Below are 18,303 nucleotides of genomic sequence, written 5' to 3'. Positions count from 1 at the left end.
ACTTATGACCGATCCTCACACTTATGACTGTCACAGTGTCCCTGTGGTCATGTAATCATGATTTGGGCACTTGGCAACTGGTTCGCATTTATGACCATTGCAGTGTCCAGTGGTCACATGATCACCATTTTCAACCTTCCCGGCTGGCTTCTGGCAAGCAAAATCAACGGGGACCACATGATTCACTTAACAATCACATGGTTTGCTTAATGCCCATGGTGATGCGCTTAACAACCACTGCAAAAAAGGTCATAAAATCAGGTCGGATTCGCTTACTGACTGCTTCACTTTAGCAACCAAAATTCCGGTCCCAATTGTGGTTGTTAAGCAAGGCCTACCTGTATATAGACACAGCCCTGACATTTTCTTGAAAACAGTGGAAAAGTGGTGGCCCCTGCCTTCTTCTGGGATCTTTCTTCAACTTCCCAGCCCAGTTTTCAACCCTGGAATTTTCTGGTGGTCTCCCATCCAAGTACTAACCAAGCAGACCCTGCTTAGTTTTCCTGACCAGGGAAAAAAGAAAAAGAACTGCCAACAGACCAAGGAAACTGAAGGATGCTGAAGGATAACCCTTCAGCAAACCCAAAGGCTTTTTGTCCAAGAATTACAAGATCAGTTTTTAATTATCCATCTTTGATACTTTGGTAACTGAGAGCCTATGCCAGGGTTTCTCCACCTTGGCAACTTTAAGATGAGTGGACTTCAACTCCCAGAATTCCCCAGCCAGCATGGGGAAGTTGAAGTCCACACATCTTAAAGCATGCTGGCTGGGGAACTCTGGGAATTGAAGTCCACACATCTTGAAGTTGCCAAGTTTGAAAAACCCAGGCCTACGCCTTTTGCACCATGCTCTGATGGATGGATCAATCTTGGATTCTCACCAAAAGCAGCGTGGATCCCACCACCCTCCTAAAAGGCTCTTTGAAGCCGCAGGGGAAGCTCCCCTGGGGGGAATGGGTTTCAGGAAGGGAGGGGGTCTTCACATGGACCTCCCCAGGGGAAGAAAAGCCGAAACGCTGCTCTGCCTCCCACATTCTCCGGCCGCTCCCTTTCTCTGCTGTTGCCAGATGCCAAGGTTTCCCTGTTCGGGTCTTCCAAGCAATCGGTGTCCCGTCTCGTTTGGCCTCAGGTTATGGAGAGGTGTCTGGTCACCCTACCCCCAAACCAGCTGTGGGGGCATCTTTTCCAAACTTCTTAGCCCCAGGCTTGAAGGAAATGCAGCCGGACCGCATGCTCCAAGGGCAGAGATTTTAATTAAGATTAACACCCGCTGCCTGCTTGGTGCTTGCTGGTTTCCCCCTTGACTTTCTTGCCTGGGCAGTCCTGAAGGTCCAGGCAAGCCACAAGAGCTCGTGAGCATTGTGTGTGTGGGGGGTGATGTCCCTTGGGGGGGCGGTGTGGCGTCCCTTGGCCCCTGCTTGCCAGGCAGGAAAACAGTGAAGTGAGTCTTGGTGATACCTTATAAATCCATCTGCACTTCGCTACTTGCACCTTCCCTTCCTGCCTCTTTACAGGTTCTGTGTTCGTTTTTATTTCTATTCTTCCAAACAAATGTTTAACAGAAACAATCCCTTTAGAAGGGAGGTATTCCAGTCCCTTTGCAGCCCTCCTCAACTAGCTGCCCTCCAGAGCCGTGGGGCAGCATCCCCCATCATCTCCCTCCAGCACAGTTTGGGGAAGGTGGCTTTGACTTTAATGCAGCGGGCAGACACACCGGCTGTGGATCTGGGGGGGACGAGGGGCAGCTGGCGTGCTTGGAGGGCCTTGCAAAGGTGAGGCACTTCTGGCCTTCCAGCTGTTGCTCAGTTATGGCTTCCGGGAACCATCATCGCGGCAGGGGTGACCGAGACTGCAGGGAGGTGCAGCTCGGCAATACTGCAGGGCCGGAGGTCCCCCGACTCGGTGGTAACTGAAGGGGACAGCCGCATGTTATCTCTTTGACTAGACCTCTTGACGGGTATGTGTTGCCCCTAGTGGCGCACTGGGAGCAGTGTGAAGACACAATTCTCCTCCCTGTTGTATTTGTGAAAAGACTGAGCCACAACTGGTCTTCAGATCTTTTCAGTAATTCACAGAAATTGAAGCTTGAAACTCCAGGATGGTGTTTTCTGGTGAGAAACCCATGAACAGTAGAGTGTTATTGTATCCTTGACAACTTTGTTCATTTATTTGGACTCACGTATCTGAGTGAAAAACTTGTGAACTACAGGCAGTCCTCGACTTACAACCATTCGTTTAGCGACCATTCAAAGTTATGATGGGGCTGAAAAAAGTGACTTACTACTGGTCCTCACACTTACGACCGTTGCAGTGTCCCTGTGGTCATGCGATAGCCATTTACGACCTTCCCAACTGGCTTCCGACAAGCAAAGTCAATGGGGAAGCCAGCAGGAGGCCGCAAGTCATGGTCATATGATGTCTTGCTTAATGACTGCAGGTGATTCACTTAATGACCATGGCAAAAAAGGTCATAAAATTGGGTGCGGTCACATGATGCCTCACTTAACAACCACACCGCTTAACAACAATTTTTCCGATCCCTATTGTGGTTGTAAGGTAAGGACTACCTATATCCATAGTCTGAAAGAAAAAGAAGTAGTGACATTCTTCCGCAGCAGTAGTGGTGGGAAGAATTCGTTACTGGTTGCCTAGTAAGGTTTCTGTTCACCCTGGGTGACCAGGAGAGGGCCTGTTTCTAAGCATCCATCTTTCCTCTCCTTCTTCTTTATCAGGTACAAATGGTGAGCAGTCCCATACCCCGTCTCCACCCAACTCTCCTGGACGCCACAGCGAGAGCTGTAGCATTGCGCCTCTCACCCCATCTCAGTCACCGGTAAGCAGAAGGGATCCCCACCAGCTAGCCTGGAGCCCCACAAGTAGATGAAGGGATGGGCCACAGGTGGGCCCCACAGGTGCTGCTGAGCCCTGGAGCCTCGCCGTCTGCACTAAAGTGCGCCAAGGTGTGGAAGTCAAAAGGCTCTGCTAGATCCCACCACCACAGTCCTAACAGGTCCAGCAGTGCTGCGTAGAAATCAGCCCCCACAGTATCCTGTGGCTCAGAGTTCCACAGGCTATCTGAAGGGCACAGAATATTTCTTCTTCTGGCTTACCTTGAACCTTGAGTCAGCAAAGCCTTTAACCCTGTTCACTTCATCTGCACTGTGATTGTGCCCCCCCCTTTAATACTCCCCTGAGCATTTCTTCTGCCCCCTACTTTTTCCTAAAACATGAACAGAAGGCATTTAAAGACAGAGCCCACCATTTAACTTCGCAAAAAGCTCCCAGGTATTTTAAAAATCTCTTGTTACTTCGAACACAGCCTAAAGATCATAGCCTAATGGGGAAAGCTCTCAAGTCAAGCTGGACTCCTGGTGACAACATGGACGTGGCCTTGCCATTTCCTTGGCATAAATATGAGAATGGCAACTGATGCCTCCCAAGATGCATTTCCATCTTCTCAGTCTAACTTCCAGCCACTGGATCTCCTTGTGGTGTCCCATTCACACACGCCGCAAGTCTGATCTTGCTTGGTGTAGAGTCTTCTTCAAGTGGAACTTGGCTTTTCCTGACTTCATGGATGCCTGGATATTTCCATGGCCACAGTGCAGAAGCCTTTGCTGCTGCTTTCGTCCAGGATGTGCTTGGACATCCCTTTCTAGCCCAGAGCCCTGGAATGTCCTGGTGGCCTCCCGTCCAAGAATTAACAGGCTACTCTATTTAGCTTTTTCATGATCAGACAGTGTCTTTATCTTTAAAGGTTTAAGTTATCTAAACTTCAGAGTGTTAATAATTTCCAGTCAACACTGTATAAATACCGCGGTACTCAAACAATACAACGTATTACTTGTGTTTTATAGTAATTCAATAAAACAATAGAAAGAGAGAAACGGTATGCATAAATATCCACTGGCAGAATTGTAAAAAGGCTTTGCAGGCTGAAAAGGAACACTCTAGAGGCAAGTCTTAGCATGAGGCATATGGGGCCAGGGCCAGATTCTGCATTCGTGGGAAATCCCTGCGTCCCCCAGCAGGGCCTGACAGCTTGGGGTGTGTTTTGCAGAGGAATGAAATCCGGAGGAGACAGCCCACTCCCTTCGGCGTGGTGGTGGCCATCGACTTTGGCACCACTTCCAGCGGCTATGCCTTCAGCTTTGTTAGCGACCCAGAGACCCTGCACATGATGAGGTACCACGTGGAGCTGAAATGCAGGACTGAAATGCTTCTCTCTCTCTCACACACACACACGCACACACACAGACACACAGACATTTTTTCTCCAAATCTCCTCTACAGCCATTGGCAGGATATTCTCTGAGTATTCTCTGCATGAATGAACAAAGAATATGTGTTTTTTGTGAGCATGTTTCAGGTGGAAGATCTGTGCACAGCCAGGGAACCCACCTGCCCCATGCATTTGCAGTAGATTGCACCCAGCACCAGTCACATGGTCTCCCTGCCTAAGTGGGATTTTGGAGCATGTGCTTCAGATTATTTCTTGAAGACATGAGAAAGGAATAGAGGACAACCTGATTTTTAGTTCCTGGTAAGTCCATTTTCATTGGATTAGGACAGCGTTTCTCAACCTCGGCGACTTTCAGATGTGTGGACTTCAACTCCCAGAATTCCCCAGCCAGCATGGCTGGCTGGGGAATTCTGGGAGTTGAAGTCCACACATCTTAACGTGGTCAAGGTTGGGAAACACTGGATTAGGATGAAGAGCAGGATTTGAGAGATTCAGTGAGCAAATAAAATGGCATGGAAAACAGCGTAAGAAGCCCTTTCTACTAGATTGTGCTCAAGGCATAGGAGTTTTGTTACTTTATTTATTATAGTGAACTTTTATAAATGAAAAAATAGAAGAAGCCACCAAAGGAAACTAGCAGTTAAATTCTTCCCTCCTCCTCCCCTCTCTGGGAAGAGATAATGAAGCAATTAAGTGAGGTTCTTTATGATAGGGTTTAAATCGTATTTATTTTCTCACCCTCAAGGAAAACTGACATGGGGTAAACCCACAAGGAGGAAGCATTTTGCTGAGTCTTCCCTGAGTGACACTTCCTTGAATGTAAACGTGCCAAGATGATCTTAGTTACAGAGAAGGGTCTTGCTAAATAAAAGAGGGCTAAGGGCTAAATCCATGTCAAAAGAATCGCGAGGGAAGGAATGCCTGGACACAGCTATGGGCCCGGTTCCAGATGTGAAATTCCTTAGAACAAAATTTCTTTGGGTACCATACAAAGTTCAGCAGAGCCCCCAACTTGCATGCTGCAGAACTCAGGCAGGTGAATTCATTTTGCAGAACAGACCAGCCCCAGACACAACCCTGCCGTTTTGGGGGAACATTCTTAGCCCCTGCGAGGTGGGGAGAATTAAATTCCACTTTGGATATTTCCTGGCAGGAAATGGGAAGGAGGAGATCCTGGAGTGGCCCATCAGAAGACGCCAACCAGCCTTCTCTTGACGCCAGAAGGCACCTTCCACAGTTTTGGCTACACTGCTCGGGATTATTACCACGACCTCGACCCGGAGGAGGCCCGGGACTGGCTGTACTTCGAAAAGTTCAAAATGAAGATCCACAGTTCCAGCGTGAGTAGATCTGAGGAAGCCTCCCTGGCTGAGAAGCAGGACGGGGAGAAATCCAACTGGGGTCCTCTGGGGGTGGGGGACTACAACTCCCATCACTCTAGCCAGAAGTGTTCTTGGGAGGTATAGTCCAACCAGGGGGTCGAAAAAGTGAATATGGCAGCCATGACGGTGTGATCAAAGCTCCACCTGTTTTTTATCTGCGGCCCGACATACCTGATGGAGAGTCCAATTTGTGCCGTTTATTTTAAGACTCATCTTCTGCTGCGAATTGCTCACTCTAAACCTTGCCCTTTGGCAAACTGGAGCTGTTTCGCTGGCATGGAAGCGCAGCGGAGAGCATGGGATGAATGCAAGACGTTCCCAGTGGTCCTAGCTTGGCCCCCTGCCTCCGATGCCCAGCTTCGAGAAGATCCTGAGCAAGGAGGCAGGCTCTGCTAACCAGCCAGCAGATGCCATAAGTGGTTTCTGAGTTGTTTAAACTATTTGCCACACAAATTGGACGTAGAAGTTCTTTACTTGTGAATAAGGCCCCTTGGCTGCAGCGGAGTGGCCAGTTACATTTAGGAAGAGGTTGGCAAATTTCCCCGTGCCAGTGTCTGCCCCCAGAAATATGCAGCTGGTGCTGAACCCATTTGAGACCCTTCTGGAGTGGAATGCTTGTACGATGCTGGCGTGTCAATTCTGTCCATCGGGATGCGTGTCCTCTGAGGTGATGGAGGTGCAGGGATGATGTACAGGTAGTCCTCGAGTTACAACCATAATTGGGACTGGAACTTCCATTACTAATTGAGGTGGTTGTTAAGTCAGTCACGCCCGATTTTACAACCTTTTTGTGCTGTGGTCATTAAGTGAATCTGGCTTCCCCCGTCGACTTTGCTTGTCAGAAGCCGGCTGGGAAGGTTGCAAATGGCAATCCTGTGTCCCCAGCTGCAACCATTTTAAGTGTGAGCTGGTCACGAAGCGCCTGAATTTTGATCATGCAACCGCAGGGACACTGTGATGGTCGTACGTGTGGGGACAGGTTGTAAGTCACTTTTCCCAGTGCTGTCATAACTTCAAATGGGCGCTAAATGAATGGTTGTAGGTTGAGGACTTCCTGTAGAATCACCCAACTGAATGGAGAGGTCTTTCTTCCCTAGCATGATTCGGGAAGGCTGGTCTCGTGGTTTGGGTAGCAGGTTCTGGAGCGCAGCAGCCGAGTTCTGTGCGTCCAGGTTTAGGGTCCGGTGTGCTGTGTGCTGTGTGCCAGCCCCACCAGGTGGACCAGACCGAGATATCAACTCCACAGGAGGGCTAGAAGGACTTTTATCCAGACTGGCTCCAGGCACAGAATCTTGCCCGTTTGATTGTGCTGGGCCTCCTCCTCCTCCTCCTCTGCTGGTGAATCGGGGAGGCGTCTGCCTGAGCCGCTTGCAAAAGTTATCTCGCTGTTCTGGGTTTTAAAAACGCTTCGGCCCCTCCTGCCTAGGGAAGGGTTCCTCCCTATCTCCATCGAGGTCACCTTCCTTGCTCTGCACTGCGTGAAAGTTGCTGTGGCTCCCGAGCAGAGAGCTTGGTGTGTGATTTGGGTGGTTGTCTCTGGCCAGGATTTGAGCATGAAGACTGAACTGGCGGCGGTGAATGGGAAGAAGCTACCGGCCTTGGAGGTCTTTGCTCACGCCCTTCGTTTCTTCAAGCGACAGGCTGTGCAGGTAAGGAAGGGCGGGGAAGGCCTCTGGGTTCCTTCGGTGGTTGGACGCAGGCGCTACCTGCTCTTCCCCATTAACCGGATTCCCTTTCGGCATCTTTGTCCCCATCCTAACGTTTCCTCCCCATTCCTGAGTTTCCTTCGGGCATCTGACTGCCAACTCTTGCTCTCTGGGAGGCATGAAAAACCGGGGTGCGCAATCAGTAAATTTTCTAGCAGAAGCATCCATGGCTATTCCAGTTCTCATGCTGAGGGGAGCAGAGTTTCATGGTCCTGCAAATGTGATCAGAAGCTGCAGGGCAGAGATGTTTGGGGGCCTTTAACCATGTCAAGTCACAAAGCACTGCCAAGGTTTGCCAGGCCCTGTGCGTATCCCGGTGCAAGAGCATGGGGTGCCTCAGCTGCGATTCAGGGCAAGCCTGGTGGGGGGAGCAAGTGCGCAGCTGGGGGGGTGTGGGAGTGGGTGTGCCTGTCCGGTGTGACAGAGCATAGATTTCCTCCTGGCCTTGACATGCAGCCGGGGGGCCCTCTGACCCTCACTTTTTGCAGGAACTGAAGGACCAGTGCCCTGCGTCACCTGTGGCAGATGCCATCCGGTGGGTGATCACGGTGCCCGCCATTTGGAAACAGCCAGCTAAACAGTTCATGAGAGAAGCTGCCTATCTGGTGAGTGCCAGGGAAGAGTCCCCTCAGCTGCAAAAAGGCATAATCCCGGCCCAGGTGGAGATCTACCCTTTGCACCTGGGCCGGGCCTGGATTCTCTCCATTTCCAGAAAGGGGTGGGGAGAGCCCCATAAGGAGAGTCACGCTAGGGTCAAACGCCCTCAAAAAGCACCCAACAATTTATGGCAGCTCTCTTGGTGGGGCTCCCCCAGGCCTGATGAGTTTGCCAGGCTTTTTTTGCACCAAGCAGCTGTAGGCTGGTTTGGGTCTGTTTCTGCTTTCATGTTTCCTTTGGGCGGCTCTTAAGGTAAGACAATGCGAAATAAAGTAAGACGGGGAAAGATTCCAGGGCAGAGAGAAGAGGGGAAGATGATCCCCTAATTATTAATTGCCTAGCTGGATCCTGGATCTTCCTGGGAGAACTGAAACTGGCCAACCTCCTTGGAGTGGGGGGGAAATCCCTATTTTTCCACAGTGTATATCCTGAGTGGTGTTTCAGTTATATTGGCCACCAGGAGGCAGTGTGCAACTGGTTTCATCCTTACTGGGACTCAACGGTGTTTCTCAGCCTTGGTGGCTTTAAGCTGTGTTTAAACTTCTGGCATCAAGCCAATTCGTTTAAGCGGAGATTCCATCTCCTTGGTGTTGTGTTGTGAAAACAGAAAACCTTGTTCCCCCTTTTATCCCCAGGCTTCTTGAGATGCTCTGCTAGAAGTATATCTCTGTGTATCTCTGTGGCCAGCAAGCAAAGCTGAGCATCATCCTCAGGAGGATGTGGCTAATATCTTTCTGCAGCAGAAGCCACCGGTCTCCTTGGGCTTCCCTCAACTGGAGGCCCTCCAGATGTGTTGTCTGCAATGGGTCACTTCTGGCTAATCAAAAGGCCCCATTTCTCTTCTTCCTTTGAGGCTGGGCTGGTGTCTTCGGAGAACCCTGAGCAGCTGCTGATCGCTCTGGAGCCAGAGGCAGCCTCTATCTACTGCCGGAAACTTCGCCTCAACCAGCTGATCGATCTCAGCTACAGGCCCCAGGCAAACGGCCTGGCCTCGGACCTTCCGATTGACTCCAGCTTCAGGCAGGGTAGGTGAGAGCCGGCCCAGAGAGGGCCACAGCAAAGCAGAATTTCAAATGCAAGGTGGCGGGCAGAGAAAGACCGAGAGTCTGGGAGTCCTACGATCAGAACAGATCCTCTGCCTTCAAAGGCAGCGTCCCCTGGATGCAAGATGCAGGACCTCCTTCCTCGCTGCCAAGAAATACACTAACTCCAAAAATAGTTGAGAAATGAAGCCAATTGGCCCTAGAGGTGCTTGAAGGCAAAATGTCTCCCCCCCCCCTTTGGTGGTGAAGATGCAAAGCAGGGGCTCCTCCATAGGAATTGGCATCAGGAGGCTAAAAATACAACACAGCCCATCCCATGCCTTCTAGTGCACGCGTTCACACAAACACACACAGAGGCAACGTGAGGGGAGAGCAGAAACCAGGGATGGGCAGTGCAGACAAAGGGCTTCAGAGGGAGCATTAGCGTGCACGACACCCCGGTCAGCACGTCCTTAAAAAGCTGCATCTTTCTTTGGATTTGTGTGGTAACCATGCAAATCCAGGAAAATGCTAAGGAGGAGCTGACAGCGCAGCCACACCAGCTTGGGAGCCCCGCGTTGCACCCAATCAGCACCCCCTTAATGGAAGCACATATTTCCCTGGGAAGGTGTGACTGCTCTGTGAGCCCTGAAAAAGCCACAGCTTCTTTAAAAAGGCACCAGTGGAGGTGGCTTATGTGCCCCCTGTGCACCAAAGCCCCCTTTCTGCTTCAGGTTCCAAGTGCAACGCTCCCTAGTGGGAGAACACACACACACACACACACGCACACTCAAGTGCAACATGTTACTTGGTTGTGCAGAACAAAATAAAGGTGCCCCCTTTGGCTGCTGCTGGCGAGGAGGGCGGAAAGAATTCCGGGTGCCAGGCTCGGCAAGTTTTCCATTGTTTTTCTTACTCCTTTGCAACACACAGCTCCCTGCCTGCCCTAGAGGAGGAGCTTGTTGAGTCCAGAAAACCTGCTTCTCCTCTCTGGAGAGACTCACTTCTCATGCGTTTCCCCCATGCGTGTCTCACCATCTGCCCTCTCTTCCTGCAGCCCGAGAACAGCTCCGCCGGTCCAGACACAGCCGGACTTTCTTGATCGAGTCTGGGGTGGGCGAGCTCTGGTCGGAAATGCAGACAGGTAGGTGTCCGTGGGGGAGGCGGGCTGGGAAGGCTGGGCACTGGAGTCTCAGCCAGTCTGGCTGGGACAGTTGCTTGAAAGCCAGAAGGTGAAGTGTTGGCACCAAAGTGGTGAGGGATGCAGATGGGGCAATGTGTTGGGCAGAGACGGTGTCGTCACCAAGAGGTGGGAAAAGCAAGGGAGCAGGAGATGGGTCGGTGGGCCAGTAACACCTCCGTCTTCCAGACTTCAGTCCTCTCCCACCCCATGTAGACAACCCCTCCACCCCAGGACGGAGGTGATTAGAATTGGTCTACTATCTCTAGAGGGCTCCTGATCAGAGAAGGCATCTCCCGCTCTCCTAAAACCACCCCACTCAGGGGAGCCGTTGTGAGCTGCTCAGGAAATCTGGCAGGTGCTTCCTTTGGCTCTCGGTGTTTCCTCCAGTATTCTAAAATCTTTGCCTTTGGGCAACCAGAACCGGCAACCTGTGCACCGAAGGAGAGCGTTCTCCCCAGGGCACGGAGGAGATGGAGGCTGGGCTGAGGCAGAGGAAGGCTTGACTCACGCCCTCATTTCCTGCATAGCAAAGGGGGCTTAAGTTTCAGCTGCCCGCTTTCCTTTCACGCCGGAGTCCACGGGAACCCTTGGTCATGCAAGAGAAAGCACCGGTTGGGGGCTGCCTTTGGCCAGCTGGTGAGGAAAGGAAGAGGAACGCTGCAGGAGATCCCTGAAGAATCAGGATGCAGCATCCGAGCCCAAGGACCAAACTCTGTCTGGTTCGGGGTTGGAAGTTGTTGTGCCAGCCTTCGTCACAGAGATCCTGGCAGGGTATGTGCGGGCAACGCACATAAAAAACAGGTGGTGTCCATCACACTGTTGTGGCCACCACTTTGACTTTTTGACCACACCCCGTGGAACCTCTGCTGTGGTGCCTCCAAAACGGCCTGGAGCAGCATTTCTCAGCCTCGGCAACTTTCAGACCTGTGGACTTCAACCCCCAGAATTCCCCAGCCAGCATGCTGAAAGTGGCCGAGGTTGAGCAACGCTGCTGTAGAGGCCAGCATCAGAAGGCAGGGCCACGGCCTTGTGGGTCAGCCTGAAAGGATGGCAGGGCCTGATCTCTCCAGCCTGCCTGGTGAGAGTCCTGCTTTTCAGCCATAGGATGAAGAAGTCCTGGACTGGGTGGGGGTGAAAGCATAAGGAGGTCCTGCTGGCTTGGCCGCCCCACCGCCACCTAATCAAGGCCAGGTCCAGGTTGCCATCTTCCACGCCTGGTGCCATCCTGAAACCACAACAGGGCAGATCAAGAATCTGGCAAAAGCCCCGTTAGTCACCCCCAAAGAGTCAGGAACGGAATCTGAATGCAACTGGTTCCAGCCCTAAGTCCCCCTTCCCTCCCTCCTCCTCCTCTTCTGGGCAGCTCCTTGTGGTGGGGTTCTGCAGCAGGACCAGTTCTACCCTAGGTCCAGCAGTGCAAGGGGCATTATTGGCCCTGCTTTGATCTCCTGCCTGTTGGGGTCTGGGAGGAGCCCCCGTGCCATCCTGCACACCTGATGCCATCATGCCCATGTGAAGGACCTTGCTTCCTCCTTCCCTTCCATGGACCTGTCCCCCAAACATCTCAGGTGGGTCACGCAGATGGTGGGCACTTGCATTACGCTTGGGCATCCCTTCAGCAAGCAGGGCCCCACCTGCCTTCTTTTCGCTGCCCAGGGGACCGCTACATCGTGGCCGACTGCGGAGGGGGGACAGTTGATCTGACGGTCCACCAGATCGAGCAACCCCAGGGCACCCTGAAGGAGCTCTACAAGGCGTCAGGTGAGGCTGGTGGGAAGCGGCCCACGGGGGGCACAGAGGGGTTGGTACCCCCAAGGGAAAACAGGGTGGGCGCCATGAATGGTGTCCAACTCCCTTCATCTCGCAGCTTCATCCATCAGAGTTAGGCTTGCAAATTCCTTGGGGCAGGGATCGGTTTCTTTCTCCTCATGTTAATTTACAGAAGCTTGCCACCTTGTGGACGGGCAGTACCAATAGCAGGCTTGGCCATGTTGCAAAAGAAAGCCATTTGATTCACAGCTGTTCTTCCAGCTTTGTCTGTGAAGATTTCTTCCTCTGCAGTTAATAGAGGCAGGGTCACCAAAAACCACTTAAAACGAAAAGCCTACAGAAGGAGACAGTGGGATGGATCTGGGACCCAGTTAACTGCATGTGGTTCCCACAAAATGAACTTCCCCTGAACCAACGTAGTTTGGATCTGTCTTGATGAAGGGGAAAATGGCTAACCCTAAGAACCAAGGTGTTGCATCTGGGGGACATAATCTAGATTCCCAGTCTCTTCCCTCTTCCCTCCATTGCATTGTTTCTCAACCTTAACGTTGAGATATGTGGACTTCAACTCCCAGAATTCCCCAGCCAGTTGCTAAGGTTGAGAAACACTGCTCCATTGTTTGGAAGTGCAGAGGGGTTCAGGAGCTGGCATGCATGGCAAAGATGCCGACTTGTAAGAACATCCCTTAGGCTCTGAAGGTTTCATGCTCCCCAGGGTTTAAACTGTCCTGCAGCTTAAACCTTGTCTCTGACACCCTCCAGATTCTTAAGCCTCTGGTGCCAACATTCCTAGGGTCTAAGGTAACCATGTTCAGTGCTTTGACCAGCTTGCCTGAACCTGATGCTTTTGAGATGGACTGGACCACAACCCCGTCACCTGGGACATGCTAAACTGGGGATTACAGGAGTGTGTAATCCCCAATGTATCCGGAGATCATCACTTTGGGGGACTGACTGAGACCTTCATGCACAAACTGGCAGTTGTGTACACTTTTCTCTGTGCAGTGCAAATTGAAATGCATGCAATTAATGTGATTTTGCAAGTTGTAAAGAAAACCAAAAAAATAAAAAAGGGGGGAGGGTGAGGATAAAACAGCCCATGGTTGTTTTTTCTATCACATTGCTGTGTTTATCTTAGGGCTCCATCTAGCGGCTACAATTGAAATGACTAGTTGAAAAAAAAATCTTGGAAAAAGACAATGGCAAATCTCTTCTTTTCACTGTTAAAAAAACAGTAGCAGGAGTTAAGCCCCATATGGAGGAATCTATCTTTAAACCCTAGTTGCATGGTAGCTCCTAGTTGACTTTCACTGAAGATGCACATGCTCTCTGGCCTATCTTAATACCTACAACTTCCAGCAGATGGCAGCATTGGGCAACTTTACCTATCCCCAAAGCTAAGCAGGGCCAGTGTTGGTTAGAACTTGGATGGGAGACCAAGTGCTGTAGCAAGTTGAAAAGCCATTCTAGAAGAAGGCAGTGGCAAGCCATTTCTGTATTTTTGCCAAGGAAACTTCATGGGCGTGTCCCTGAACTCACCAGGGGTTGAGTTTGACTCAAACCAGATTTAACTTTTAAAGAGCTCCACTGGCAAAGAGCTGATTAAGCAAATGTCCCTCCCTCCCCAGCTTTTTGCAGGGTACCCTCCAGATGTTCTGATCCCAGACTGCTTGGGGGGCAGGGGAGTAGCAGGTCAACATATTTGAAGGATATCAAGACGGGGAAATCCGGTTTAGCAGATGAAATGGAACCTAGGGATGGAACTAAGCAAGCTGCAGGGCCATTTCTGGAAATATTTGGCTTCTAGGAGGCCCCACCTCTTGGGAGAATGGAAACTGGAGAAAGGAGAGCAGTGTTAGTCTGTGGTGGCCCCAAATCAGGGGGAGTCTGGGAGCACCTTTTCTGAATCCATTTTATTTGCCAGAAAAGCTGCTTCCAGGCTGCTATTTTGGGAGGCAGAAAGTGCACAGGAATCTCCTCGCTCCTGACCTGGTCTGCTCTCTCTTGGCTCTCCCCCTCTCCTTCCAGGTGGTCCCTACGGGGCTGTTGGGGTGGACCTGGCCTTTGAGAACCTGCTCTGCCAGATATTTGGCGAAGACTTCATCGCCACATTCAAAGCCAGGCGTCCAGCAGCCTGGGTTGACCTGACCATCGCTTTCGAGGCCCGCAAGCGGACAGCTGCGCCCCACCGGGCCAACCCTCTCAACATCTCCCTCCCCTTCTCCTTCATCGACTTCTACCGCAAGCACCGGGGGCAGAACGTGGAGACTGCCCTCAAGCGCAGCAGGTTGTGGGTTGGGGAGAACAGGGGAGTGGGCTCTTTTCAGAGATGCAGATGGCTTCACCATGACAACCCCGCCGCCACCACGTTCCCTTTTTCCTGAATGTTTTCGTGCCGGGCAGAGACATATGTCGGCATGTTTTTCTACCAGTTCCCATTCAACTGGATAAAAGAAAATGCCTTCTAAAATTGCCTTCAAAGGAGAAGTCAATGCAACACAACGCAATGCAATTCTCCCGGCTGGTCTGTAATGTTCTTGCATTGGTTACCCTTCTTAAACTGTGGGGTGGTGGTGAAAAGCATATTGTGGGTATGTCCAAAAGTTGGCGTTTGACCCAGTCAGCTAACCCAGAGAGTAAGTCTAGCCCTAAACAAATGACTTGCATGAGGTTCAACTAACTCTGTTCCCTGTCAACGGAACTGTAACACTGAAAGCTGGTGACCAGACCCATTCTAGCCTATCCAGTCCTCCAAGAAAAAGAGCTGCTGAGAAAGAATGGCCCTGAGAAAGCCTGCTTCTTCATTATGGAACCAGTGCTCAACGATGGATTGGCTGCAAGAGCCAAGCCACACCTCCTGCTGCCTGATTGGCCAAATGGAAAGGGCTTAGGGATGCAGCGAAGCCTTGCCAGTACCTTCTCCTGGCTCAAAGGCCACCAGGCATCAGTTCCTGGAGAAAGATAGCAGGAATTGGGGACATTTTCAAAAGAACGTTTTGACCCACTTAGTATGGTTGGATGTTGCAAGACAGATCTAATGGGGTTCATGGCCAAATGGCCTCAGCACCTTGTGGGAACAAGGCCACAGAGTGATGATAGTGGGCACGAATCCTGCCTTTCACTGCAGGGTTATTTTGTCAACATGCCAAAACAGAGTCAAAGAAACACCGACCACTAAGGGGGAAAAATATTTAAGAAGCCTTTGATCCTGCTGGGGCAGCAATGCAGTGGAGAATGGCCTGGAGGACAGCCATTTGTCCCGAAAAAGTTCTTCTCTTAGTTCGTTCACCCCCCTACATAAGGTGGGGTGCCCTCAGCCTGTCCCCCCCTCCCCCAGCTCTCTGCATCTCATGCACCTTTCTGCCCTTTACAGGGGTCTTCCAAACCTACAGAGTTGGAGCAGGGGGGGAAACAGCATAACTCTCCAGTTTACAGGCGTTTATGTCCCTTCCCATGTTGCTTCTTGATCCATCCGGGATTTCCATACCTTCCCCAATTTAATGACAAAGCTCTGTGTGAGTGTATGTGTGTGTAGATCAGTGTTGCTCAACCCTGGCAACTTTAAGAGGTGTGGACTTCAACTCCCAGAATTCCCCAGCCAGCAACTCTGGGGGTTGAAGTCCACCCATCTTAAAGTTGCCAAGGTTGAGAAACACTGGTGTAGGTAATTTTGAACTTATCGACTGCTAGGCAGCAGCTGGTTAAAGAGCCTCGCCGCTCTCCTCTCCTCCGGTTCAGCTAGAGCTACCAAAGTGGAGGATGTTTCATGTTAAAATAAAATAAAAAGATGAATAGAATCCCTGCTTCACCACCCTCTTTCCCCCCTTGCATCCCCAGCGTGAACTTGGTGAAGTGGTCTTCTCAAGGGATGCTGCGCATGTCTCCCGAGGCCATGAACGAGCTATTCCAGCCCACGGTCAGCCAGATCATTAACCACATTGGTGAGTCCACAGATTGCCTTGTGTTCCTGGAGGTCCACATACCCAGCTGGGCCACGGGGCTGCACATCTCAGCAGAGGTGGATGGAGCCCCAAATATCTGCAGATTGGCAAGGCGGGTGCAGGATTTGGTGCCACAGCCCAACTCCCGCAGGGGCAGGGCTCAAGCTGTGTGCAAAGGGCCAAAGTTGCCCCGATTGGGAGGTTCGAGGTTTTTGGAAAATGGGAATAAAAACTCTGGTTTGTTCATCACACTAAGCCGTAATATAGCTGGCCTCTGTTTACTAGCCTTTTTTCCTTCTAAGAAGCATACATGTTTATGGAAAAAAAGAAAGAATTAAAAAATGGGAGGGGGAACAACAGATTAAAACACACACTAATATATTCATCTAAACGTTTAAATAATTCGCTGAACCTTGACCACATTAAATGATGATCGAGTGCCAGTTTATAAATGGGAAGTGAAAAGACTATGGGATTGTTTTGGCTTTGGCTTAGTGTGGCCAGCAATCCCAACCATTGTGGCTTGTAAATGACGGTTTACTGTGAAAGCTCATCTGACTTTGTTGTATTCACTACATCGTTGTCAAACAAACCAAGGCTTAGGGTGTTGTGCGCATATAGCCATTGTCACATCAACTCATTTTGGAGGGAAATTTGGGTACATGCAAGCAGATGACCATCAAGTTCAGGTTTGGGAATCCAAGACACCATCTGCATTCACTCAACACGCCGAACATGTTTCACTCAATCAACACAATCGGCTGGGTTCACGCTTGCTAACCCACACGAGCTCAAGGGCAGAGTTCACCCCACCAGCTAAACTACAAAGAAGCAACCCCTTTGTACCTCTCTCATCCTCTTTCACATTCCAACTTGGGCAAATGTCTAGTTTTCCCCCTTTGTTAGACCCAGGTGACCTTCTCACTTCGTTTCCCTCCCCTCTTTCTAATCTCTTCTTCCTTCAGATGACCTCATGAAGAAACCTGAAGTGAAGGGCATCAAGTTCCTCTTCCTGGTGGGCGGATTTGCTGAGTCGGCCATTTTGCAGCACGCTGTCCAGTCTGCCTTCAGTAGCTCCTGCCGGGTCATCATCCCTCAAGACGTGGGGCTGACCATCCTGAAAGGGGCGGTGCTGTTTGGCCTTGACCCCACCATTGTCCGGGTGAGGCGATCCCCCCTGACTTACGGCGTGGGGGTCCTGAACAAGTTTGTGGAGGGGAAACACCCCAAGGAGAAGCTCCTGGTCAAGGAAGGGAAGAACTGGTGCACTGACATCTTTGAGAAGTTTGTGTCTGTGGATCAATCGGTGGCCCTGGGCGAAGTGGTGCAAAGGAGCTACTGCCCGGCCCGGGTGGGGCAACGCAAGATCATCATCAACATCTACTGCTGTGCCACAGATGATGTGGTCTATATCACTGATCCAGGGGTGAGGAAGTGTGGCACCGTCAGCCTAGATCTAGAGGAACTTGAGGAGCCCGGCTCACCAAGGAAAAGCCGGCGGGAGATAAGAGCAAGCATGCAGTTTGGTGATACAGAGATCAAGGTGGCGGCCATGGACGTCTGGACCTCCAAGACCGTGCGGGCATCCATTGATTTCCTCTCCAACTGATGCCCCGGAAGCGAGAGGACTTTGGATTGGCAGATGACTAGAGGCTATGCACAGTTCCTCTTCGCTGTGAACCAGGATCCCTTGGTGCACGCCAGGGATGAATCATCTTTATGGAATCAGCCCAACCCTGGGCCAGTTTTTTTGAGGGGTGTGGATTTATGTCACGAACCTGCCAAAAGATAGCAAACTGGAACTTACAATGGCCAACTTATTCGGTTACGCCCTGATCAGTAACCAGTGGGACTGAGCCGGGGTCAAAAACGGGTTTCTGGGGATTCTAGAAAACAGCAGGCTGACTGTTGTTGCCTTTGAAAGCTCATCTTTGAAGCTCCAAAGATCTAAGAACACCTGGCGTTTCTCCACACTGTCACCTTGAACCAGCTGTCTCTGGCTTCCCAGGGAGACCACTTATGGGATTTCAGAGCACTGACTTTGTCTGTAAAAAATGGACATTCAGATGCCATGATTCACGACACATTCCACCTCTTCAAGAGCCAGGCAGGCGTCAAAACTCTACCCGTAGTTAACAATGCTGCAAAGTGTCACGGGGAAAGTACAGTCTCCACAACGTAGTGTGAAACTGTTGCAGGCCCTCCCCACAATGAGAGGAATGTGTGATCTTTCCCCAGTGTGGGTGTTTCTCTCCCCAAGTGTAAATATCCAGCTTGGACCCAACAGTGTTCTTTAAAAGTACTAGATGGCCTCTTTTTCCAACTCACCAAGTCCCCGGAGAAGGTGGTACCCAGTTAAGCAGAGGGAAACTGTAACGGGCATCTTCTGAGAAAGTAAC

At 51.0% G+C, this 18,303-nt stretch overlaps 1 protein-coding gene across 1 annotated transcript; it reads left to right on the top strand.

Moving 5' to 3' along the window:
- Positions 1-1,808: 1,808 nt before the first annotated feature.
- Positions 1,809-17,845, top strand: HSPA12B (heat shock protein family A (Hsp70) member 12B). The gene is made up of 12 exons (XM_063310756.1): positions 1,809-1,905; positions 2,682-2,833; positions 4,061-4,185; positions 5,397-5,583; positions 7,170-7,274; positions 7,820-7,936; positions 8,842-9,013; positions 10,068-10,154; positions 11,850-11,954; positions 13,992-14,250; positions 15,801-15,904; positions 16,870-17,845. Exons 1-12 carry the CDS (start codon positions 1,809-1,811, stop codon positions 17,511-17,513), a joined length of 2,154 nt encoding a protein of 717 aa, XP_063166826.1. The 3' UTR covers positions 17,514-17,845.
- Positions 17,846-18,303: the final 458 nt, after the last annotated feature.

Source organism: Candoia aspera, chromosome 8 (genome assembly GCF_035149785.1).
Source record: "Candoia aspera isolate rCanAsp1 chromosome 8, rCanAsp1.hap2, whole genome shotgun sequence".
NCBI classification, from domain to species: domain Eukaryota; kingdom Metazoa; phylum Chordata; class Lepidosauria; order Squamata; family Boidae; genus Candoia; species Candoia aspera.
The sequence above is the reverse complement of the archived record's forward strand: the minus strand, read 5'-3'. Positions and strand labels throughout refer to the sequence as shown.